This window comes from Colletotrichum paranaense, assembly GCF_030867605.1.
Source record: "Colletotrichum paranaense strain IMI 384185 chromosome Unknown Scaffold_2.1, whole genome shotgun sequence".
NCBI lineage: Eukaryota > Fungi > Ascomycota > Sordariomycetes > Glomerellales > Glomerellaceae > Colletotrichum > Colletotrichum paranaense.
This window is the reverse complement of record NW_026848960.1, coordinates 4650055-4674591: the sequence shown is the minus strand read 5'-3', so window position 1 is coordinate 4674591 and position 24537 is coordinate 4650055. Positions and strand designations below refer to the sequence as shown.

General features: G+C 51.4%; 9 protein-coding genes across 9 annotated transcripts; 4 read left to right on the top strand and 5 right to left on the bottom strand.

The window, feature by feature from the left end:
• Positions 1–889: 889 nt before the first annotated feature.
• Positions 890–3232, bottom strand: CPAR01_03498 (alpha-L-fucosidase; the record flags this gene model as incomplete). Its single annotated transcript, XM_060487785.1, has 1 exon — positions 890–3232. One exon carries the CDS (start codon positions 3230–3232, stop codon positions 890–892), a length of 2343 nt encoding a protein of 780 aa, XP_060355113.1.
• A 658-nt stretch (positions 3233–3890) lies between these two features.
• Positions 3891–5880, top strand: CPAR01_03497 (sugar transporter; the record flags this gene model as incomplete). The annotated part of the gene is made up of 4 exons (XM_060487784.1): positions 3891–4016; positions 4105–4322; positions 4396–5154; positions 5220–5880. Coding segments are annotated over 4 exons (1764 nt in total), but the record flags the coding sequence as incomplete, so codon positions are not given.
• A 944-nt stretch (positions 5881–6824) lies between these two features.
• On the bottom strand, positions 6825–7583 carry CPAR01_03496 (isoprenylcysteine carboxyl methyltransferase; the record flags this gene model as incomplete). The annotated part of the gene is made up of 1 exon (XM_060487783.1): positions 6825–7583. One exon carries the CDS (start codon positions 7581–7583, stop codon positions 6825–6827), a length of 759 nt encoding a protein of 252 aa, XP_060355111.1.
• A 912-nt stretch (positions 7584–8495) lies between these two features.
• CPAR01_03495 (uncharacterized protein) lies at positions 8496–9887 on the bottom strand (the record flags this gene model as incomplete). Its single annotated transcript, XM_060487782.1, has 3 exons — positions 8496–8639; positions 8732–9180; positions 9287–9887. 3 exons carry the CDS (start codon positions 9885–9887, stop codon positions 8496–8498), a joined length of 1194 nt encoding a protein of 397 aa, XP_060355110.1.
• Positions 9888–11918: 2031 nt separating this feature from the next.
• Positions 11919–12803, top strand: CPAR01_03494 (uncharacterized protein; the record flags this gene model as incomplete). The annotated part of the gene is made up of 2 exons (XM_060487781.1): positions 11919–12493; positions 12566–12803. The coding sequence occupies 2 exons, from the start codon at positions 11919–11921 to the stop codon at positions 12801–12803; spliced, it is 813 nt and encodes a 270-aa protein (XP_060355109.1).
• Positions 12804–14811: 2008 nt separating this feature from the next.
• Positions 14812–16713, top strand: CPAR01_03493 (uncharacterized protein; the record flags this gene model as incomplete). The annotated part of the gene is made up of 1 exon (XM_060487780.1): positions 14812–16713. One exon carries the CDS (start codon positions 14812–14814, stop codon positions 16711–16713), a length of 1902 nt encoding a protein of 633 aa, XP_060355108.1.
• Positions 16714–16824: 111 nt separating this feature from the next.
• CPAR01_03492 (FAD binding domain-containing protein) lies at positions 16825–18543 on the bottom strand (the record flags this gene model as incomplete). The annotated part of the gene is made up of 1 exon (XM_060487779.1): positions 16825–18543. The coding sequence occupies one exon, from the start codon at positions 18541–18543 to the stop codon at positions 16825–16827; it is 1719 nt and encodes a 572-aa protein (XP_060355107.1).
• A 1119-nt stretch (positions 18544–19662) lies between these two features.
• CPAR01_03491 (uncharacterized protein) lies at positions 19663–22848 on the bottom strand (the record flags this gene model as incomplete). Its single annotated transcript, XM_060487778.1, has 2 exons — positions 19663–20161; positions 20249–22848. The coding sequence occupies 2 exons, from the start codon at positions 22846–22848 to the stop codon at positions 19663–19665; spliced, it is 3099 nt and encodes a 1032-aa protein (XP_060355106.1).
• A 1224-nt stretch (positions 22849–24072) lies between these two features.
• Positions 24073–24512, top strand: CPAR01_03490 (uncharacterized protein; the record flags this gene model as incomplete). Its single annotated transcript, XM_060487777.1, has 2 exons — positions 24073–24166; positions 24226–24512. 2 exons carry the CDS (start codon positions 24073–24075, stop codon positions 24510–24512), a joined length of 381 nt encoding a protein of 126 aa, XP_060355105.1.
• Positions 24513–24537: the final 25 nt, after the last annotated feature.

The following is a 24537-nucleotide window of genomic DNA, read 5'->3' as shown; positions in this document are numbered from 1 at the left end:
AACGCCTAAGCGCCAAGGTCCAGTGTCCCATCCGCATGACACTGGAAATCCATCCGTCTCATGCCACCATCAACTCTACAAAGCTAAGAAAGTCGCCCATTTGCTCACCAAAATCCTAGGTCATCCTCTCATGCACCTAACCTTCCAAAAATTACCGGCTCACTAGTTCCAAGTTGCACTAGTCCAACGGATACGCACGCGGGAGATCCTCCTCAATAAGCAGGGAGCTCCGTTCCAGTGCTCCGCGCATTTTCCGTCGCCAATTTCTGCCCGGCCGGCGATCGTCACACCCGTCGCAGATACAAGTTGTCCCCTCCGTCCTCATGTCGCTTCCGATACAACCGTCCAATCGATATCGTCGTAACGGACCGGACGGCCGGCGCATGTGCAACCTCTCGGCGGACCCTGATCCAATGACCAAAAGATCCATCTCGCGCCGATACCACGGCCCTTTGACTGAAAAAGGCTCCCAACTTCAAAGTCTCCAATGTTTCACGCCAACCGCTCGGAAGTGGCGGTCATGGTGCCGGCTCTCGGGCCATTTGCGCCCTGCAGACAACGTACGTTCGCCGCGGCACTGAAATCTCGGTCGCCAAATAAACGTGGGAAATGAGGGGTCCATGTGTTGTTGTCTTGCCAATTTATCATCTTCACCCGAATTCTCCTCAAAGCCAAACTCCGCAAATCTTTCGGGACGAGCGTCCGTATTCTGTAAAAATTACGCAGCAACAGACTTATCATGTGTATTCGCATGCTCGGCAAATCGAAATTGAGCTGACGGTGAATGAGAAGATTGCATGTAGAATCATGAGCAACCTCAAAAAGCTTCGAAGCTCTGCCGTCCGTCTATTGATGAAAGTGGCTGGGATCATCAACAATTCTAGCCTTTCTATCCTTGGCGCTCTACATATTGCTTGGACAATGGCGCACCGCCACACACAATCGTCCGAGAACCATCGGGGAAAACAACTTGAGCCTCAGCATTTTCAGCACTAGGGTATTCCACCAATACCGGCTCTTTGATACTGCTGCTCTGCCACTCCAACGTCACAAGCCATCCACCCTTAGTTCGAACCCGTGAAAGCTCACCATCGGGCCAGCTTATGGGACATGACGGGAGAAGTCGAATCTCGACTACATGTTTCTCTGTGGTATCTTGCGAGACACTGGACTGAACCAAGCACTCGAGGATGCCGGCACACCCACCAAAGTTGCCGTCAATCTGGAACGGCGGGTGATTATCGAGCATGTTTGGCAACGTCGAGCTCTTAAGCAGCATATCCATATGCTGGCCGCAGCCTTCGGCATCCAGGAGTCGAGCATGGAGATTGAGTAACCAAGCCCTGCTCCACCCCGTGTGCCCACCTCCATGCGCTGCTCTTCGTTCCAGTACTCTTTTTGCAGCAGTCGCTAGTTCTGGAGATCTCCCAGGGCTGATGCTTTCTCCCGGGTACAACCCAAACAAGTGGGAGACATGTCGATGGCCCGGCTCAAGCTCTTTGTAGTCCTTTACTCCCCACTCTTGTATCAAGCCGTCGGCGTTGACAGACAACTCGGGCACCCTGCCGAGGGCCTCTATCACCTTGGTTCGCAACTGGCTGTTAACGCGCAGTTTATCAGTACTCCAAAGATATCTCTCAAAGGCTATTCGAACAATAGTCATGTCGATGGCGGAACCTTCGCAGAGAATACCAGCATCGCCTGAATCAGAGATGAAAGTGTTCTCGGGTGATAGCGATGGGTTCGTTACCAAGTATGTGCCGCAAGCTGATGGCACTAGAAAGTCGAGAAGAAAAACGATACAACCCTCCAAGACAGTTGCGGCTCGCTTGTGAAGGATCTCGTCATACTGGTACTGCAAAATCTCAAATATGTCGATACAAACCCAGACGCCCCCGAGAGGCCAGATAGTAGAGGGCATCCATCGGTCTTGGGGGTCTGTATCTGCCCAGATATCAGTGTTGTGATGCGCACACCATCCTCCACAGCCGTACATGGTCTTTGCCGTCTTTTTCCCTCGCTCCGCCATGCGCTCTAGCAAGTCGAGCATCGGAACAGAACATTCGGTCAAGTTACACGGTCCGGTTGGCCAATAGTTCATCTGGAGGTTGATGTTGATGGTATACTTGCATCCCCAAGGTGGAGCAAAAGAAGGGTTCCAGATGCCTTGCAGCGTCGCAGGCAGCGCCTTGACAGAGTCTCGGCTTGCCGAGATGAGCAAATACCTACCGTAATTCTGATATAGAGCAATCAGCCCGGGATCTCGGTTCTGTTTGATTCGCTGATCTGTTGGGAGATGGTCGGCATCAGGCCACATACGAAGTGTCGTTCTACCAAAGAGGTTCCGATAGTCCACCTGATGACGATCAACCAGCGTGGCCCACGGGGTTTTCAGTGCCTTGAGGACATCACCCCTAGCGGCTTCTTCGGGCTCGTTCTCTCGGTAGGTCGTCTGAGCACCAATGGCAATCGTACACGCTGAAGAGGTCACCACGACACAGTTACCGACAGTCTCTACGGATCCTGCAGCGTCATCGCAAGAAACCTTGAGAATAATAGACAATCGATTGCTATTCCGTCCGCCAGGCGTCGCACTCAGTGTAATCTGCCCGTCCACTGCGTCGATGCTGTCGAGGAACTCGTTGGTCTCCCACTCAATCTCGCTGACTCGGTTCAGTCGAATGACGAATCGAGCGGCCTCCGATGCCGTGATCCTAAACGCCAAAATATTATCTGGGAAGCTGGCAATGGTGTCTCGACGGTAAGAGACACCACCACATTGATATTCGACAGTCATCTGCGCGGTTTCCAGACACAAGTATCGGCGGTAGTCCGTGACATCCTCAGTGGCGTGACAGAATTCAATGGTGCAAGTGCCCAGCGGTTCATAGTGTCGCATGCTGGCCGGCGTCGCGAAGAAGGCCTCTCGCACGAGAGACTCGGCCTCGGCGTGCTTTTCATCTCGGATGAGCTGTCGGAGTGTCGGCAAGTGGCGGAGGGCGTCCTTTGGTGTCCTGTCCTGCGGCCCGCCGTACCACACCGAGTCCTCATTCAACTGCAAGAGCTCGATGTCAGTTCGCCCATAGACCATGGCACCCAGCCGCCCGTTGCCGATTGGTAGAGCTTCAGACCATTCGGAGGCAGGGAACTGGTAGTGGAGACGCGAGGAACTGGGAGATCGGCCCTCGCCGGAGCCGGAGCCGAAGCTTTCTGGACCATGAACGGGGGGCATTTTGCCTGGGAACGACGTGCCGGTATGCCGGTGCCCGGATTGGACTACTTCGAGAGACGTTCTGGTCTAGTCTGGACCGCAAACTTCCAAGACAAACGGGGTTGGGGAAGAGACAAAACTCTGATGAGCTGGTGATCAGAATCTGTTTTGGCCGTCCAAAAGCCCTCTTTCAAAGACGATGAGAGCCGGGCGGCCCTAGGCGACTTTAACCCCAGACAACCCACGATGGACTGGGGTAGAAGCCTCGGCGTCGTATCATTTGAGGAAAATTGGCTCGGGGAGTGTGGGGTAGCCGGCCGGCCGTTTGCCTCGAGCCAATCATCACGGGTGAAAGCAGACCGAATATGCTCATTCCGGAGGGATGTGATGCCTGGTCTGATCCAACTGCATGTTTACAACCGCCCCAGCCAATCATCATCAGACAAAGCCGATGCTGTCTGAGCTGTTGAGTGGATCTAAGGGAAATACAGAGGCTGCTCTAGAGGCGAAGGAAGGGGAATCGGCAGTGGATTTGGACTGGTTCGTGCTGCAAGGAGCATCTCATGTGAACCACATGGCCAGTTGGAACGTCTGAGAGTCTGGGGATCGCATCCCTCTTCAGGGCTCGGGACCCAGCTATCGGAAGGCCATTCCGTGTTGCACTAGAAGGGTAGCAGTGCAGGATGAAAGCAGCCCTTCTGGTCGTGTCTTCCCGCTCCCAGAGCTGAGGTTGGGGAAGCTCTATATATCCGCCGAGGCACCGCTGCAACCTGAGATCCTACGGTCCCAGAGACTCGGGCTTCTCGTTTCTTCACCCGCGTTTCCATTTGCCTCGATCCTCACCTGAGGAGACTTCACGAAGCGGTCTTCTGCGCCAAAGCAAGAACGTCTAGCCAATCATGGCGCCTCGAGAAGATGTTGACCACACGGTCATCTTTCACGACGATGTCGCTCAGGCGAATAAGATTGGTGTTGCCGTCGAAGAAGTTGCGGCAACCCGCATCTCAGAGGCTGACATGATGCGTAAGTCAGCTGAGGCCCTTACACTGAAGTCCAAGACCGGCCTTTACATCTTTGGATACATGCTCGTGATGGGCTGCAACCAAGCAGGGTAAGGAAACAACGGATCCTGTTTGTCTTTGACGGAGGTAAAGGGATGATGGTGCTGATCATTCTGTGAATAGTTTCGGTATCGACTGGGGTGTCATCAGCGGAATCAACTCCAACGACCGATGGCACGACTTCTACGGGTTCGGCAACGCTGGTGTCATCATCTCCACGATCAACGCCCTGATGCAAATTGGTGGCTTCTTGGGTGCTCCCTTCCTGAGCTGCGCCGACGTCCTCGGCCGTCGGGGTGTCAACTTCCTCGGCAACGCTCTCGTCATCATCGCTGCTATCATGCAGGCCATGGCCCCGAACCTGGCCTGTCTCTTCATCGGCCGTCTCGTCCTTGGATTCGGCACAGCGCTTTGCACCGCGCCGCAGTACGTTGCCGAGCTTGCGCCTGTACACCTTCGTGGTCGCCTCGTTGGTGTCTTTGGCGCGTGTTTCCAGGTCGGCTCGCTGATGATGATTGGTATCATGATGGGTTTGACGAACTGGGACAGCGACTGGCAGTGGCGGATAGCCTTCTTCATCCAGGCCATCTTCCCTCTCTTCGTGTGTGTCACAATCTACTTCGTGTGCCCAGAGTCGCCTCGTTTCCTCTACATGCGCGGCAAGAAGGAGGAAGCCCGTCGCGTCGTGGCAAGGTACATGACGACCGACAACGACATCAACCACGAGATTGTCGACCTCATGATCCTGCAGATTGAGGAGTCTATCGAGACCACAAAGGCTGGGTTCCGCGCTACCTGGGATTTCCGGGTCTTCTTCACCAAGGCCGTGTGGTTCCGCACCGTTGTCCTGGCTGTCTACGCTGTTTTCCAACAGTGGAATGGGTACGTTATCTCTCTGAACCCCCTCGCTCTTTATTGCTGTCAATGCTCACATAAATCACCAACAGTGGTGGCATCATCGGATACTACCTGGCTCCCGCGCTCGACACAATCGGTATCACCTCGCAACTCGACCAACTCGGCATCAGCCTCGGCTCGACGGCGATCTACTTCGTCTTCACTCTCTTCGGCTCCTATATCATCGACTACTTCCGTCGTCGCACCCTCATTTTCGCCGGACTGATTAGCATGATTTGCGCCCAGATTGCCGTCACCATCACGAGCTGGCAGTATAACCTCAGCGAGCAGAAGACAACGGCCATCCTGACGGTCGTCTGGATCTACCTCTTCCAGGTCTGCAGCGCCACCTTCATCGCGACCATGCACAACCTCTACCCGGTCGAGCTGCTCTCGCTGCCGTTGCGTGCCAAGGGCATGGGCCTGTTTGCCATGTTCCAGGCCATCGCGGCCGTGGTGCACAACTATGGTATCGGCATCGGCGTCGGGAAAGTTGGGTACAAGATCTGGGCCGTGTACATTGTGTACAACTTTATTCAGATTATCATTAGCTACTACGTCTTCCCTGAGACGAGTAAGCTGAACCTGGAGGAGATTGATACCATCTTTGAGACGCCGGGCGGCAAGCCTGTTAAGTTGAGTATCAAGATTGCGGATGCCAAGAGGGAGAAGGCGAAACTTGATCGCCAGAATGGGGTATCGCAGCTTTGAGATGCCTGAACTCGTGGTCACGCATGGCACAACACGAGGCATGAACTCGGTTTGGAGTTGATATGGATAGCGTGTTATTGGTAGTCTGTTCTTTGATTTTCAAGGAGCTCCGATATCCAATTCAAATTATCTTGCATCAAGGACTTTGAGAACGACACTTGGCGAAGGTCTGCCAGCATGCCCGCATGTCTACTTCGACTTCATCATGCCTACCTCAATTGTTCCTTACATCAACTCGCCCAATGACGGTTAACCCCGCAAGCCACTTCCTATCGTCACGTATACCCATAATCCACCCAATACTGCAAAAATCAACCTCCCCACACACCAAAGCCAAAGAGACAAAAGAATAACGCATCAGAGCGGTGATGTGTTGACAAGAGTGGGATTCGAACCCACGCCAATTACTTGACTAGCACCTGAAGCTAGCGCCTTAGACCGCTCGGCCATCTTGCCTTGTTGATTGGATGATGATTTGACGATGGTGAGGTGTTCATGGAAGGATGCGGACTGTGGTGGAGGGTGTGTGGCCCTAGGTGTGGAGCAATATGCATGGTTTTTGGTGTTGTGGATTGGTTGTTGGTTGGATCCATTCTGTTGTGGAACTTGGAGACCTCGGACCGGGATGGTTTGGAGCGGAGATTAGTGAGAGAGGTGAGTGGTGATTGGGAAGTTGGTTGTCTTCAAGATGAAGTATTGGGGGTTGAAGTTATGGGTTTCAAGTTCGTGATGGAGGCAGATGAGGAGTGTTGAGAGAAGAAGAGAAGACTAACTTTTCTATTGAGCCCATTCCAGGACTGACATGCTGAAAGCGACATCTTCCCAGAGATGGAAGAGTCCAAAATAGAAATCACATATTCAAAGTCATCAAGTAAATGTCCGAAATGAATAGTCTAGTCTACCAGGGATATCAAACCCAATAATCATAAGACAAGCGCCTCAAATCAGAATATATACGGCACAAACCGCGCCGTGGAAGCATGCCACCTCTCCCACTTCTCCCCAAACTCCTCCCTCAACATGCCCTCCTCCTCCCTCACCCTCGTCCACACACCAAACAAAAACACACAGCACGCAGCAGGCCCAAGAACCCACTGCACGCTCCTCAACCCCTGATGCCACGCCGGCGCAACCCAGCAGCTCAGCACGCCGTCGAGCCTAGCCAGCAGCGCGACATTGGAAAGCACGAGAACAATGACGCCCGTGTAGCTCGGGTGCTGGAGGTACTTGTAAATCCCCGTCGTCTTGAGCTGATCCGGTTTCGTGAGCTGGAAGGTGAAGTTTTTCCCGAGGGAGCGGTAGGGTCCGAGGCGGAGCGGGACGCCGGCGAAGAAGATTGCGGCGAGCGGGAGGAGGGTTGAGGCGGACCAGGTTGTTAGGGAGGCGCTGAGGCCGTTTTCGGCGCCGTGGCGGAGGATGGAGGGCGGAATGTTGGGTGTGTAGAGAGTGAGGGCGGCGAGGTGGAGGGAGAGGAGGGCGAGGGGAAGAAGGATTACTTTGGGGGTGTGTCTGTGGGTGAGGTGCATCCAGCGGATCGAGTCTGCGTGTTTGGTTTGCGGTTGGTGATGGTGATGGTGGTTGTGGTGGTGAAGGTCGTTGTTTGGTTTTTGAGGTGGTTCGGGGTTGGGGTTTAGGAGGCCTATGTAGGTTCCGATGGTGGAGGCCAAGATTGCGACCGAGAGTGATGCCTGGGATATAGACATCTTGTCGGCTTAAGCCTTGGGTTGTAGAGTAAAAGTGAAAAGAAGTGAAGATGAAGACGAGGAGTAAAGAGATAATGGAAAGAAGATCCGAGGCATCGCGAGACTACTAATTCAATCCCGCGTGACGCTTGTGGGGTGGCAAAAGCACAGGCCAGCTACATCTTGAGGTACTTTGGTGTGGTCACTTATCGTGTGGAAATGGAAGTACTCTCGATATCCATGCCTGTGCTGTCGGAATTACGTCTGGTTCATGCCGCGATATTCATACCCGCAGCTTCTTATGCGATTAGTTGTGAGCGAATGGTAATATTTTAACCTTGTTCCGATTATCGGAAGTCTAGATAAGTCAATCATAACTTTGTGTGGAGGGACGTGGGAGAGCAGTGAGATCGCCCTGTATCAGTGTAGGTAAGGTTGTCTTCAAACTTTCACATGTGGAAGCTCACTGGATCTCGAATATGATGACTTTGTATGAGTCCTGAATGACATAAAATGGCGTTCATAATAACAAAACTTCCATATGGGTTTAAGCTATTAGGTGAATTCGTTGGGTTGCTGCAGTTCCCTCATCAGCCTGTTAGCAGCTCATATGAGCCTCATTGCGCTCTCACACTCACTACCCTGGAGGTCACCTTAAGCCGGGGCATCAACTTAGCTCGATAGGCAGACCTTCGATGCTCCAAACTGTCAAGCTATATGTTGAGAGCTCTCTGGCTTGAAAAGACCGAAAGATAGAAAGAAGGCCTGCGACTTCGGGTGCGGATGCTGTATCTACATATCATTATCCATCGTAGTCGTGAGCTGCCTCCTGCAACTCACATCGCTCTAAAATAAAGGCTGAGTCTACCTCTCAGGCCACCTCTATGTCTACATGTACCTTATGCTAGGTAACACTAAATTAGAAATTATGTATTACACCTCTCCGGGCTCTCCTTCAACGACCTTAACCTCTGGTCCTTCAATCTGCTTCACCTTCCGGCCTTCCCACCAGGACATGAGACCGGCAAGCATAGCGACACCGCATCCCAAGCCGATGAAGGTGCCAGTAGCCCATGACTGGACTCGTTTGTTAGTACCATTCACAAAGTCGGGTCTGACACCATGGTTACGGCGTACCGCCCATTAGTAGAGTCAGAGAGGGTACTCACAGGTCGATCAAGTCGGTTGTATCCCCACATGAAATAGCACAACACAGCCTGCAAGAACGTATTCCAAACCATCATCCAAATCGTGAACCCCAGCTTCCACAGCGCCGTCGGCGGCGCGACCTGGCCAGTAAACGTCTCAGGCGCTTTCTCGCCCTGAAGAGCCCACGCAGGCGGCCGGAACCAGCTCTTATTCTGCGCCGCGAGCTTGAGCATCGCCGCCTGGTTCTTGAAGTTGACGGCGCGGATGTACCAGTACAGGTCGCGAAAGCGCCAGGGCGCGAGACCGAAGCCCGTTACGCAGAAGAGGGCGTTGAGGATCTGACTGGAGATTTCGAGCCATTTCTTGCGGGGTGAGTTATCGTCGTCGGCGGTTGGGTAGTTCATTGCTGGTGCGGCCTTGAGGAGGAGGAAGAAGAGCATAGCCTGGAAGGGTGGGTCAGTATGGACAGCTTCATTTTCATACATCATGATGTGAACTTACTCCCCAGGCCTAAGAGTCAACTCATGTTAGCATGTCTCATTTGCAAAGAGGCCGTGCAGCTGAGGTGGGAATACTTACGACAATATTCAAGCAGTAGATGGTGATGACAAACCCTGACGGCGTGAGGAAGAACTTCCAAAATGCCTTCAACCCATTGACAATGGTCGTCTTCCACGGCGCCTTCTCCTCCGCCGCGTGCTTCTGATACAGACTCTGTCGCCGCTGGAACTGCTGACCCTCGCTGGGCAGCAGGCTCTCATCATGCGTCCCCGTCCCCGGCCGTGCTTCGTCCGAAGTCTCATTCAGCACAGCGGGTTCGTCCGTTTCCCTGATATTTTCTGATTTATCGTTAAACACGTTTCGCCCACCGGCAGACGATTGCCCATTAATAGAAAACGTCGACGCGCGCCGACTCGTGTTGGATCGGATGAGCGCCAGGTCGCCGTGGGGTTCCTGGACGGCGTAGCGCGCCGAGTGGCCCTGCGCCGTGAAGGCGATGTTATCGCCGCCGGATTCGGGGTCGCGGAGCTCGGTGAGATTCGGCGCCTGGGCGATTGCTGTGCCGGCGGCCTGCCACATGCCCAATTGCGGGTTCGCGTTCATGATGGAGAGGGACGCGCCCCGGACGCGGCCTACGATGCCGCCGCCATTGTCGGCGGACGAGGGCTCGGTCATGGTTGACAGTTCACGGAGATTGTGAGGACGGGTTGATGATGGGGCCTCTTCCTGGCGGTTGCTACGGCGTCGGATGTCGCGGAACGGCCCTCATAAAAAGGTGAGCGGGAGGCCGGTGAGTGAATCGGGCGTGAGATTGCGCTCTCAACAGACAATCTGCGTCTGCTCACGGAGAGGGCTGTCGAGTTGTCGCGACTGTACAATGCAGACGCCTCACAGATCGCGGGGAGTCAATTTGCGATGATTGTTTATGTCAGATGCAGAACTTTGGTCCCCTTTTCCCTTTTTCCTAGGAACACCCATCTCCATGAAGAGACTGCAAAGAGAAAAGTGCCATGCCATCACGTGGGGGCTGAGGGAGAGACAGCGAGCTATCCGCGTATTCCAACCCGACACCCCGACGTGTTGGCCGGCCGGAACCCGCGAATAAGTCGAGCCTAGTCAGGTTCAGTCCTTTGGCAAAAAAGTCTAATTTGCTGCCTATTGCCCCTACCACGCTCTGAATGCAGATCCTGGGTTGGCTGAACGGGGTCGGAGAAAGCCAAGACACTGCCGTGATTAGCTAGCCCGCATATCTCTCGCTTTCCCCGTCCCCCCCGAATCCCCGCTGTTCTTTTCGCAATCCTAATCCGGCTTGGCCAGAACTCGCTCTCGCTTGCAATCGAACTTCTGAGGAACACAATGCCCACCGGCAGCGCCGCTGATGCCCTGAGTCGTGGGGTCATCTTCTGAAGGGATGATCTGATCAGGTGGTTGGGCGAATTTGACGCCGTCCTTCCGGCGCTAAACTTCAACGTCATAATACAAGACTCGTGATGAGAAGCTTCTGCGACGCCAGCGAGATATTTGTCTATCAATTGAGTTTGTTGACTCTCGGTCTCCGTCATTCTGATAGCCTCGAGCGCATGATACCGGCAGTGGGTGAGTTCCGGTCCGGGAGCCCGGGTCGACCTCACCGAGGTTTACTTTTCCCACTCTCTTTTCCTGAGACGGTTTGCTCTCTTGTGAGCCACCGCCGCCTGGATGTCGCCTACCCAGGTACCGCGATCTCGAGAGTCAGCGGAAATACTTTTTGACATTGCTTGTTTACTACGAGAATGCTCTTGAGAATGAGTATCCATCCGTATCAATTCATGAGGTTTTGAAAAGTGAATGATCACTCGAGGTCAGAGGAGTGAGTACCAACAGTCCTTGACGCGGTAAAACAGCCAGAGTCTACAGCCTTTTGTTCAACGAGGTATCCTGGTCGCTCTTTTACCGCCTCGTTGCCCTGGTAAGTCTACCAAGCACAAGCGACAACGAACATATGCATGTTCAATTAGCTAAGAAAAGCAACCATTGAGTTAATCTTCACCGGAACGTCTACCCGTATCGTGATGAAAGGCCAAAAACACCGCCACAATGGCCAGAGCCCACCCAAGTGATTCTGGCCGTTGAACAATCGGTAATTTCTGGAGTTTGCATCATGGTCGTGCTTGGATCTGTCGACTTGCCTCATTCCCAGTGCTTTCTTTGTCCTACTTAATTCGATGCGCCGTCTTGGCGTCAGACACACGTTCCCCTAAGACACAATGGCGAATCACTCGATGGCCATAATGAACAACACCCACTCTCCACCTTTTGCGAAGTTCCAACACCATTGGCTCCATCGCCAGATTGCCCAAATTTCTACATAGTATCAAGCAACATATCATGCTTGCTTGGTCCTTGTTGTTCAGGTAGCATGGGATAACCTACCGCGTCTTACCAACATCCAAACACCCGCAGACGTCAAACCATCCGTCTTAGAACCTTGCAATTCACCTCTGGGATGCAAACAACGTGATGCGAGTTGCCATCTTTAGGATGTACAGTAATGACGAGTATAAAACCTGTTGCTAAGGGGGAAAATATCACATGTCCCCTTCCCACACAGTCCTATATCGGAAGTACCTAGAATCTGAACCAACATCCGGCATTCCTTCGATAACCATCACTACCGAAGTTACGCAATTGTCCCTCCGCTCCAAGTCAAGCCAGTTTTCAGAAGCAATGAGCAAAGTACCAGCAATATTCATCCACAACACAGAAGAACTCCCAGCTGAGGGCCTACTCTCGGAACTAAATGATCTTCATATTAACGACCGGAAAGATGCGCGCGGTGACGGGCACCCTGCCAGCCCACAGTACGACATGAGTTTCAGACATGCCGACGACTATGGAAAAAAGTTCCTGGAAGTACCCAAACCCAGTAACTGTGATTCGGACAGTGAAGCGGCTCGAGCTCAAAGCAGCACGAAGGCTTCGAGCGAGGCCCAATGCGAATTGACGGCGACCGAATCAATCGACCGCAACGGACAGAAACTGGCTGTCCAGAGTGCGCCACATCTTTCCGAATCCGATCGCAAGACTGACGTCCTCGGTTTGGGAGTCTGGGCTGGAAAATCACTCACGAATGATGTTAAAAAGACCCCCATTGACTATCGTGAATCGCAAAGCCGACGACAATCCGAAAATCATCACGGCTCTGCTACAGAAAACCCCAACCATGCCTTAAGTTGGGCTTCTTTTCTTTCGGATGAAATTGTGTACGTACCCAAACCCCATGACAATCCATATGGAGCTTGGTATGCTGAAAATAGAGGTGAATGACCTGCCCAGTAAGAGGATTGTGTCGTTATCTGGTACTTAAACCACAGTAATTCAGCATACATCAGCAACACCGGGACTTCTAGAAAGGAAGGCACCTGCAAGTTTCACGACTCATACCGCAAACAGTTCCGCAACGTAGGTCTCTCGACATATTGGTCTGAGAAGAACGTCGAATTTTTGATTCGGTGCGGTGTGCTTCGAGAGACCGATGATGAGGGCTGGGATGATATTGTTGGCGAAGGGGAAGGGGGGGGGGGGGCAAATTTGAGAGGAAATCCGGCCTAAGCCTCGACCTCTCCATTTCTTGCGAAGGCTTCTTAGATGTAGAATTGTGAAGTCGTGGTATAAAAGGGGAAATACGAATTACAACATCGACGCATCTGCTCAAGCCTTTTCTCTGAATTGCTTGCATTGAGGGGTTGTTCAATGGGTAAAAGAACTATATCGATTTCAATGTAGCCAACGAGCCCATATCATAACATTTGCAGTTGGATTTTGATGCCTATGACGTTGAAGAACTTCCCGTCACTTTAGAAACAATAATAAGGCTTGCAGTTTCTGTCTTTAGTCAAAGCTGATAATAGGGAGTGAAATATACGGAAGTAACCAGACCAACTTGGTCGTCATTAGCCAGTAAGCCACTGTTCCAGCCTGCAATAAATCTATTTGTCTTGTTGAGAGAGAAAGGAGAATAGGACGGCATCTCTGCGTAGATATGCCGAAGTACCTGTATGTCAAAAGCTCCGGCCCGCAATATCACCAGCCCAAACATAATTCGAGACATTCATCATAGAAAGTGATCATCAACGCAGCCTATTCAGACTATATCTGAGAGGAGAGTGTTGTTTGACACCGCTTTGTAGCAAGAGGCGATAGGTTTCTGGGTGCCTGTAGGCTGTTCAACTTAATACCCAAGACGGTGTATTAACCAACGTTGTATCAGCTGTTCAGTATTAAGTAATACTAGAAGGGTACAGCTGCAGCTTGAAAGATCCCGACTAGTCTAGATGGAATTTGCGGATCGGAGAAAGAAGGTTTCCTTCCCGTCACCACGAATGTGAGGTTCGAGTCACGTAAGGTAGGCCTTGTATACTCATTGCATAATTGACGCGCGTTGGAAACGTCTCACGGGCTGTGCTCCCCCAAGTTATCCCAAGCACGCCCCTTCCCGTGATCAAGCCCCTTCATGAAGGAGCCGCCTTCTCTCAGGCTTCGGATGGTTCAAGCTTTCTCTGGCTGACGATCGTCTCGGGTTCAAGACTATGTCCGAAGATTCCATCGCGCTTACAAAAATCACACTTTTTGCTGTACAATCTTACCGTAAAGCTTATTGTAGGTACAGACATTCTTTTGGATGGAACACTACACATTTGACTTTCATTCGCTTTCGGATTCTAGCTACATTTGGAATAGTCCATCGTCCAAACGAAGAAGTGTCCAACAACCACCAATTTCGTACTCGTTTTCCATCATGTGGTCTTTGTGGTGCCTTAGCGGACTTTTTGAAGTTCGTGCGGTCTCAATACCGTAATCTTTGGAAAGGTGTATGAGGATGAAGCTTCCTCCGCAACTGAATCTCCATCCAATGAGTCTTTCATCAGATATAGGCCTTCGACCATGTTCCGCGATCTCCTTGACTGACTGATCAGCAGGTACCAAGAAAACAAGATCTAGACCTGGCGAAGGCTAAGTAAAGCCTGCGAGAACCGGAGAGTTCTTCATCAAGTCATGATTCCTCAAACATCAACACACTTGAGCATACTCTCGTTACGGTTGAGCTGGAACAACCATTTCGGGCCCCATATTCTTCTAATCGACAGAGCAGCCGACTCTGCAATGGTTTCGTAAGACGAGGGGCAGAGACCCGATGAATCCGGAGTTTTGAAGTGACCTGAGGCGGGATGCTGGTGAAAGACCGTCCCCTTGGAAACCTGAAACTGACTAACGATGTGACCCTCGACCATAGAGAGATACTGCGACATCAGGTGGACCCATACTCAGACAAGTTTCGGCCGTGGCGACGCCCGCATCTTTAGCTTTAGGCTATGTTTCGATAATTGACTCGAACTGCTCGCTCGTTAGTCAAGTGCCGAATGAACCAGGAGGCTTTGTAGTTTATACGGCCGTCCTGGTGCAACACGAACGAGGTCTCAAGGTCTTATTACTACTTCCTCCCCAAATGCCCCGCGAAACGTTTTAAGCTATTTGCAAATATTCGGCCTGTTCTATTCCTTTCTTGCTGTGTAATTTTGTCTGATAGTCCGGTGCCTAGGGCACGAACTCGTTTTGCAAGATGCTTATCCTTCTTGCGGCGTTTACAGTTATTTCCTTCATCGGGCCGTTTGCCATCGCTTCGAGAGCTGGCTCAATACAAGTAGAGTATAGTAGAGATCCACCATCGGGATGGACACTCTCTCGTCCCACAGATTCAAATCATCTATTCAGCATATCCATCGCAGCCGATAGAAGCAGGCATGTAGAACGGGCCCTCTATAGTGTCTCCACGCCGGGACATGAGCTTTACGGCAGGCACCTCTCTCGGGAGGAGGCACAAGCACTTCTCAACCCCGATACGGAGTCACGAGACATCATCATAAACTGGCTTCAGGAACACGGGAACGCAACAGCGGCAGATATAGAAAGCGACGGTCATTGGATCAAAGTGCAGACGACGGTGAAGAAGGCGAATAATCTGCTCGACGCAGACTTTAGATGGTTTCGAAACATTGACAGCGGCAAGGAAGTGCTGCGGACGTTGCAGTATTCTTTACCCTTGGAGTTGAAGAACAAGATCTCGTTAATCACTCCGTCGACGAGATTTTGTTCTCACCCGATGATGCACCAAGGATCGGCCATGGTTGCGCCTCTTGCCGACGACACCCCCCGCGACGAGCTCCGGAAGGTGAAGAGGTCGTTGGCTGGGGTGAACCCGAAACTTCTTTACACGGCACAGGTAGATAGGATTACACCACCCGCATCGCAAGCACAAGTCGATCCTACGTGTAACAGGACCATCACACCTAACTGCATACGATCTCTGTATAATGTTCCTGCCAAAATGAACGTCAGTCTGGCCCGAGGTCTTGGTATCTACGCTTCGCAGAATCAGGTTGCCAAATTTGACGACTTTGCCCTGTTTGCCAAGAACGTCGATCAACCATCAACGGAAGTGAAGTTTTCTTTCCTTAGCATCAATAATGGCACAACAGATCAGGCTCAGAACAAGTTCTCAAACGCCGAACTCAACTTCGACGTTCAGTATACGGCTTCACTGTCCAACCCGGTACCCAACATCGTCACCGCCGTGGCGGGAGATGGACCAATCAAGCTCGAACTAGGCGGTCAACCTGGGGACACGACGGAACCTTGGCTGATCTGGTTAGACGCGATGCTCAAGCTACCCGACGAAAAGCTTCCTCACACAATCACTACTAGTTTCGGCGAGAACGAACAGTCACTTCCGGACGGCTATGTTCAGCAAATTTGCGATCAGTTCGGTGCACTTGGTGCCCGGGGCGTTACGATGTTTGCCGCGTCGGGTGACTCTGGACCGGGCAACACGTGTGTCACGAACGACGGTACCAACAGCACGCGTTTCAATGCCGTCTTTCCGGCATCATGCCCCTTTGTCACAGGAGTTGGCGGGGTGAGGGGTATCGCGCCTGAGAGGGCCAGCGACTTCTCGAGCGGTGGGTTCTCGGACAAGTTCGCCAGACCGACATACCAAGAACAAGTTGTGCCGGCGTACTTGAAGAACACCATTGGCACCCAGTTCAACGGCCTCTTCAACGCATCAGGCCGAGGCTTCCCAGACGTTAGCGCCCAAAGCTTCAACCTCACATTCGTGACGGGCGGCCAACTAGGTGGCTTCCAAGGTACCAGCGCCGCCGCTCCAATCTGGGCAGGCATGGTGGGCATGGTTAACGCCGCTCTCATCCAAGCGGGAAAGCCGCCAATGGGATTTATCAATCCATGGCTATATGGCGCTGGGTTGCAAGCCATCAACGACGTGTCTGCTGGGCAGTCCGTGGGCTGCACTGGCACAACTGGTTTTGGCACGCAAAAGTTCCCGCCTGAGTTCGGAGCCAAGCTTGTGCCGAACGCGAGTTGGCCCTCAGTGGCTGGCTGGGACGCTGTCACTGGGTTGGGGACTCCGGATATTGGCAAAATGTTGGCGCTGAGAATGGCAATGTGATGAGAGTAATGCAATTTTAGACTACAAACAATTTGGGGTACAAATTTGACCTAATCCTTAACATACAAGTTTTCCGCCCAGTCCAGTTTTTAGAGCAGTACATAGTCCCGTTCATAACTTTGCATTGTTGATTGCAGTAATTGCGAACGGATTTGCAGTAAACGTTCCGTTGGGATCAGCGAGTGCTCTGGCCTTTCCAAGCCGCCTGTACTTCTCCTCATCTTCGTAGTAGCACTTCCAGATCTTCTCATCACCCAGGTTCCAATCACCGTAGGATCCCCAAAGAAGACGTCTATCCTTTTTGCTGAACGGGCTGTCAGGTCCGTTCATAATCTGATCGTTCTTGGCTTGCCATGATTGAGCCAGCTTCCTGGAATCTTCATCGGGCTCGTGGAAGCAGTCCAAAGTCTGGACAACAGACGAGTCTCTCCAGCTGTAGGATGTGCCGTTGTCTCTGTTGACGAAGAAGCGCGAGTTCTTGCCTCCAAAGCACTGGATTTGAACTGACAGCTTACATCGCATGAAACGCTCATAATCCTTCTCACCCTCATGTCCCTTGAGGTACTGTTCAGGGTTATAGATGAGGTCAATGCGATCAACCACAGCATCAACCCACTTGTCCTTTGTGAGGCTGGTGGAGTTGGTCGAGTATGTGCGCTTGACGTATGGGAGGTCAAACTCGCGCGCTCTGGGGAAGATCCACTGCCCAGTCATATCCGACATCTCCATGTCGAACTCTCCAAACTGAAGCGAGAAGTCTTCCAACAGGCTCTTGAGCTCTCGGAACTTGCCAAACCAGGCGTCGACATTGGCATCGTACTTGTCCTCCTTGCTGGTCGGGCACCACTGCGCATACAGGATTATCGAGGCTGGAAATCGTCCATTGAGCAACTCCAGGAAGTCGTCTTCGAGTGCATTCTTGATGCGGTCCTGGATGCGCTGCCAGACGTTGGCGTCTTTGAGCTCCTTGAACAGAGTCGACATGGGGAAATCTGTGCTGATGACACTGACACAGAGGTCAAAGCCGCGGGGGAATGTAGGGTCATCAGCCATCTCGGCAATGGCATTGAGAAGTGTGCTAAGAACTTCCTTGGAGTAGAGCCAGAGTGCCTTGATGCCATGAGGTCCTTTGAAGCCGTTAGGTCCAGCGACGGTACCAAGGTAGCTACTAGACTTATACACCTCGACGATGTAGTGAGTGATGACGCCGAAGTTTCCTGGGCTGCCACCAAGGATGGCATAGAACATCTCAGGGTTGTTCTCCTTGGTGATGTCGCGGATGACACCGTCGTGGCATACCATGCGGATGGTTCTGATATTGTCTCCAAAAAGGCCGAAACTTCGGCCTAACTGTCCGTAACCGCCAGTCTGGCCGTGACCTCCGACGCCGACGTACGCACACTGGCCAGTGGGAACAAAGAGCTTCGTCTGCTTGAGGTACTTGTTGAGATCCATCATGGTGATGCTGACGCCAATATAAACAAGTGTGCGGTTGTCTGCAATGGGTTCCTTGGGCTTCAAGATCATCAGATCCTTGTACGTGTTACCCAAGTCGATCTGGATGTTTTTGCCGCTTGTGGACGAGGCTCCGCTGTACTGGTGGCCTCCACTCTTGACGGCAACGGCCACCTTGTTTTCCCTGGCCCAGTTGACCGCTCTGATGACATCTTGGTCGTTTTGAGGTCGCACTATGAGATCGGGGTTCATGTCGTGCTCTTTCTGATATGTTGAAGTTGCATATTGCTGGTTGAAGAAAGCGTATTCTTGCATCTCAGACTCGTCTCCCACCCTGGAGTATTGCATACCCTCGAAATCTTCAATGCGAACCATGATTGAGATTTCTAGAACGGAAAGTAAATAATATTTTTTTGAGAGGTGTCTCTTAGAAGAAGCAGAGTTGCAAAGGACTTGATCAGCAGAAACAGGACAGCCAACAGCAATAAATAAGAATCAATCAGCATCACATGCATGGACCCCATTTACACGGAACCCCCAAGGCAGGCTACATACTGCTCAGCCGCAGAGTCGTCTTCAATCGGGAAAAGTTGTGCAACAGTTGATCGTAGGCTTTCTAGGTGAATGACGGACGTTGATTGGTGTAATCAAAGACAAGATGGTCAGCAGTCTGACGCCGAGTCCCATCACCAAGCCAGACAGACTACTCAGCCAGCCTTGATAGCCTTCTGCATTCCGACGAGTAATTGCTGCAACCAGTTCGGCCCTCAGTCTCCGGAGTGGCTGACTATCACACCGGCTTACGCTGCATAGTCTAGGGGCCGGGCCGCGCAGGTGCGTTTACGAGCGTTGTCGAAAGAGCCGTGGCGTGGAGCTGGCATAAGACACGCTAGCCTGATCCGAGCATATCTGATGTTTTGGGGCGCGGCTGAAATATATCAACCATGTCCACCTTCTGATAGGTGGCCAGGCATCACTTCGGTTATGCCGCATTCCCGCTTACTGGCCAATGTTGTGCTTTCGCTGGCAAGGCGACCCCCATAGGGCGTCTGCTGGACCTTTTTGCGAGATGCTGTTTTCAGGGGAAACGAATGACTTGCAGAAGTAAGGGTTCCAACCAGCTCTTGGCCAAAACCAACTGTGCAACTGAGAGCCTGGTTGGTTGAAAGCTTTGAAATCTGTGAACGTCATGTGGTTGCAGCATAGTGGAGCTGTAAGGCTGTGTTGCAGATGCTGCCTGCGTTCGTTTGCCTCATGGCACGCATGGCAGTTCACGTGGCCGCAATGTCTAGTGCGCAAAATCCGTGATGTCAATCGGATCTTGCTCGGTAATTAAATGAAGAAACCAGCCGTTTCTCGTGTGTTTCCTGATTCACGATAGGATCAATCTCATGGGCACCGCATGGCAGGAGTAGATTAAACTCAAAGTCTAGTCCTTGTTGTTTCTACTGTCACTTTCCTAGTCATTCGTATGCTCACTGCAGTTTCTAACTCTTATTTACCACCACCGGACATCATCTGTTGGAACTTGAGAAATTGTTGGTACTGTTCCATGTCAAGGGACACTCCAGCGGTAGCAAGAGATTGACGTCCAACGGTGCTGGGGGTAGCTTTTTTCTCCGATCCTCTTCCATCTTTGGCCTCGTCCTCAGAATCCTCGTCACTTTCTTTCTCTGTCTCGGAGCTATCTTCAGACTCGAGGTTTCGCGCAGGATTTTTCAAACCCTGCTGGAAGCGACTAGCCTGGGTGAATCTGTGCGGCGTCGGCGAAGGTACGGTCTTCCTAACATCATATCGCCAGCCCTCGCGTCTAGCCTCGTCTGCCTCAGTCGCTCCGTTCACATTGATGAGATAGTCGTCGAACTCTTTGAACCCCTTTGCAACCTTTTTGAATTGCTTCTTGCCAAGACTGGGTTTGGGCTCGTCTGCCTCTTTTGATATGTATTGGTACTCAACTAGAGCAATGGCTGTTTGAAAAGCGTTTCGGATTTGTCTACATCATTTGGTTGTCAGTAAACTTAGCGATTCTAGACATTGAAAGACATTACTCGAAAGCTGGGCGAGGGAGACATAACCATACCTTCCATTCCACGTGTATCGTCCTTCAAGCTCAAGGCGATTGTAGTGCTTTTCGGCAAAGCTCATGATTTCCTTCTCTTTTATCTTGAAGTTTTGGGTCTTCGTACTGCGCTGCTCTTCTTTGGCTCTTTTGATGAACTTCTCGTAAATTTTGAGAGTCACTGGGAGATCCAAATCGTTGTAGGAGAGAGACATCTGAATCCTTGACTTGAATGCTGGATCGATGGCTCCCACACGGTTGGAGGTAAGAAATAGAATCCCCGCGTAGTACTCAAGTGTGCGAAGGAATACGCTCGTCACGGCATTGTGACGGATGTTGTCTCGAACTCTCTTCGCGAGGAAGATGTCAGCCTCATCCAGCAATAGCACGCAACCCCATTTATGTGCAAGCTTGAAGCTATATTGCAAGTTGGTCTCAACCTCGGCCGCCGTCTCTCCAATATCGCCGCATGTAATGGGGAAGAGAGGTCGATGGGTGTCATCGGCAACGCACTCAGCCGTCGACGTCTTCCCCACGCCAGGCGGACCGTGGAGAAGAATGACAAGGCCAGCCCCTTTGCCCTTGACAAGATCCAACGCTGTTCCTACGCTACGTGAGACGCCAGGAGATGACTCTGCGGCCCGCTTGTTCTCATGCGTTTTTACCAGTGCCCTGACAGTCTCCTTGTGGTCTTCAGAAATGACGAGGTCGTTGAAGTTATTCTCAAACACAACTTCTTTCAGGTCTGTTGTCCAGATGGTTGCCCACTGTCTAGATCGAAGAACGAAGGCGTAGACGTAAGGCTGCATTAACATCAAATCTTCCTCTGTCAGATCTTCTTCCTGCAACGGACCTAACATCCTGGTCAGTTTCTGACCGAAGGCGGCAGCATGCTCTTCATCGTATACGAGGTCGTTAAAAATGACATCGCCACCGCAACAACCTGGTTCACGATGATAACACCAGGATCCTTCAATAGTCTCCCTTTTGTCCCTTCGTGTGAGCTCTTCCGACGATATACTGGTCTTCATTCTCCACTCAGTTTTAGCCGTCATCGCGAGGCGCATGTCGACTATGACTTGATTGTCTAAGTCATGAGATGGCTCATCGAGTGTCTTGCCACGAGCCAGCTTGTGGCAACTTGTTTCTCGAGTCAAGTCCAGGAACCTCGTGCCCATTGCTTCGAATTCGGCTCGTAATGTATTCTGCTTCGGGTCGAACCGCAAAGGATAAACGGGTAACGAAGTAATCAATCGTTTCCCATGAAACCGATGAATTGGGAGTCTCTGTAGTTTTGGAATGTATGCGGTGCCATCGGATCCAAAGCTTAAGCAGTCCAGAACAAAACCGTCCACAGGAACAGGCTTCTCCACGTCACTTCGCGGGTACCTAGCTTCGTACTGCAGTGGCTCGCGACCGCCCGCCATGTTGATGACTCGGTAAGCTTGATTGGGGTCAGAAGGCGTAATAACGATATCTCCCCGTGCAAAGAGATGCCAAAGATCGTCATACTCGATTTCAAGCGCCGTTCCATCCTTGACCTTTTGGCGCAGGTCCAAGGTGGACTTAAGGTCGTTATCAAGAAAGTGGACAAGTAGCTTCAAATCTTCCACAAGGTTCTTATCATCAAAGTCATGCTGAGTCGGACTTTCGCGAATAGGCTCAGCCGCTTGCTTCTGAGATTCTTTTCGGCGATTAGAGGGTGTGCCAGTGTGCATCCAAGCTTCCAGTTCAGCCTGACTCTTCCTGATTGCATCATGGTGCTCGGCGAAGAATTTGAAAGGCCGGAGAAACGCGACGCCGCTGTGCACCTTTACACCGTCCATCTTAGTCGACTGTGCAAGGCCCATTATAGCTCGTCCAGTTATCTTCTCGAGATGTGACAAAAGAGACCACGACCTGATTCGCAGACGCTCTGGGGTCTTCAGAGAGCCGCTTTGCAACGGTATACCTTCAGCATTCCCAGGCGTTTGGTGAGACAGACTGTGCGATTCATTGTCCAAGGTCAAAAGAGTAGGTGGAATCCTTTCGGTGACTTGTACTTCTAGGGCTGGTTGCTGAGCGCAATGCAGCATAGCCGTCAGCCGCGTGATGCGAAACTGATTTGCGTATGACCTCCGCAGTTCATGTCGATGAATGGGAAATTTGGTCCTTTTCGGGGCTTCCCAAGTGTCATTGCGATTCTCAAAAGCAGCTTTCAGCTCCTTGAGACCGCGCTCGAGATCTTCAATCCGCAAGTTGGTAAATGTGTGGTGTAGAGATGCTTGATGGTATCGCATTTTCATCCGGCCGGATTCTTTCTCCTCTTCGAATACATGACGCACCTGTGTCGCATTCGGGTACGCCGCTCGATGGGCCGCACTTATTACCTCGCCTTCATCCTCTTCCACTGTGTCTTCTAAGGGTACATCCTCTTGATCCGCTGATGAGTGACCATCTTGTTCAGAACTCGGAGTATCGGCTTTTTGGCTCGTCGGGTCGACATTCTCACTCTCGGAACCGCAGACAGACTCCGGCATTTTATTAGCTTCGGAGGTTTCCTCGTGATCTTTTTGCTGGAAATCCTTGTTCGTGGCAATGACAGAATCTTCTCGTGCTGCTTGCGATAGTTCTGGCGGCATATCCAGGTAAGGTAGGTTGTGCAGAAACCAATGGTGATGAGAAAGCCGTAGAAGGAAGGGTCTAAAAGGCAGAAATCCCCCGTATGACAGCGTTCCTTTAAGTACGACGGGACTATAGACCGACACCGGATTCAAATGTGTAGGAAGACACCGCCGCACTTGAGAGAGTGATGGTCCTAGGCTCTCGGTTAGCAAGGGGCTTCGGTGTCATCTCTTTCCGCACTGTCTGTATCCAGTCAATACCGACATTTGGTGACGCTGCAAATGCCACCGGTAGGTACAGAAGAACGAGACACTCACATTGGCTAATTTTCAGAAGCACTATCGTCCTCTGCATGTAATGTATCACACTTGATTGATGGAGGGTCACAGGATGCCGTAAGCCTGCCTACAGCCTGCTTGAAATGCGTTGGTCAAACTACGCGCAGCCAATAAAGATTGGTACCACCATGCAGTCATGTAATATTCAGCGGCTATTGAGGCAACAGTAGCTCCTTCCAGCTAGGGTGTCGAAATTCAATTGCCACATGTCCTGCACTCATAATCATCCCTAGCCTTCTCTTGGAGATGATGTGATGTACGCAGGCCCAGTCCTTTCGTTCTGATCATTACTGACAGTCTGTTCCCAAGAGTCTCATGGTTATTAACTTCAGACCATGGAGAGTGGCCAAAGAGATTCGTTCCTCCTTTCCAGGGATCGCTACCCTCAAAAAGAGGCAGTATCTTTCATCGAGAATCAAATCTGTCCACCGGGACAGCTACTACCAGTGTATAGCGAGCAAAGTGGAAGTTTCGTTTCTGCAGATGAAGCATGGAAGCTGAAAGATGCGAGGTAGACGCTTGCCACTCTCTGTTTCAATACATGTGTATCTTCATTACATGTAAGACTGGCTCAACTAACAAGTTCTTCATCAACAAAAGCACAGCAATGTGGGAGCAGGCGAATGAGGAAAAGGAACGCCTTTTTGCCTTAATGACACAAGTGGAACAGAAACTTGCAAAAAAGAAAAGCGCAGCCCACATCCCACTCGACGCGGCATCGGAATTGCGACGCAGCAGCTGGTCTCAAGTTTTGACGGAGGTTGAGAGGACTGCAGAGCATTGGAGAAGTAGCCCAAACCAGGAGAGTAAAAGAATGGTCTTCATTGATAGAATTGGGCGGCATTCAGAGTCTCTGGAAGCTTGGTTAAGTTTGTTGCCGATGGGAGATTACGGAGCAAGGTAATGTCGACATTAGCCACTCCCGCCGACTTCATGCAAATTTGCACTTACGCGTTTTTTGATCAGTATCTGTGGAGTATTCAAGCTTTTCATCGGGGTATGCCTTGCCTTATGTTTTCGGTGACGTACGCAAGGGAAGCCCTATATTAACGATAGACCAGGCTGCCTCGACCTACTCCAACACCCCGGAGATCATCTTCGAATTCTTGGCACAAATTCCAGATATGATGGAAAGCTCAAGGCAGTACATGGCAATGTATCGGAACATGGGAGGCCACCGTCTTGACAAAAGAAGCTTTGAGTTGTTCCAAGCCGTTCTAGAGGCACTCATTCATGTGATGCAGTTCTTTCTCAACAGCAGGCTCAGTAGGTTGCCTTCCGATTTCCAGATACTAATCAACAATGATCTTTCCCAAGCAGGCTATGACTTACTAACTAATTAATCATCTAGAAAATGTGACCCATGCT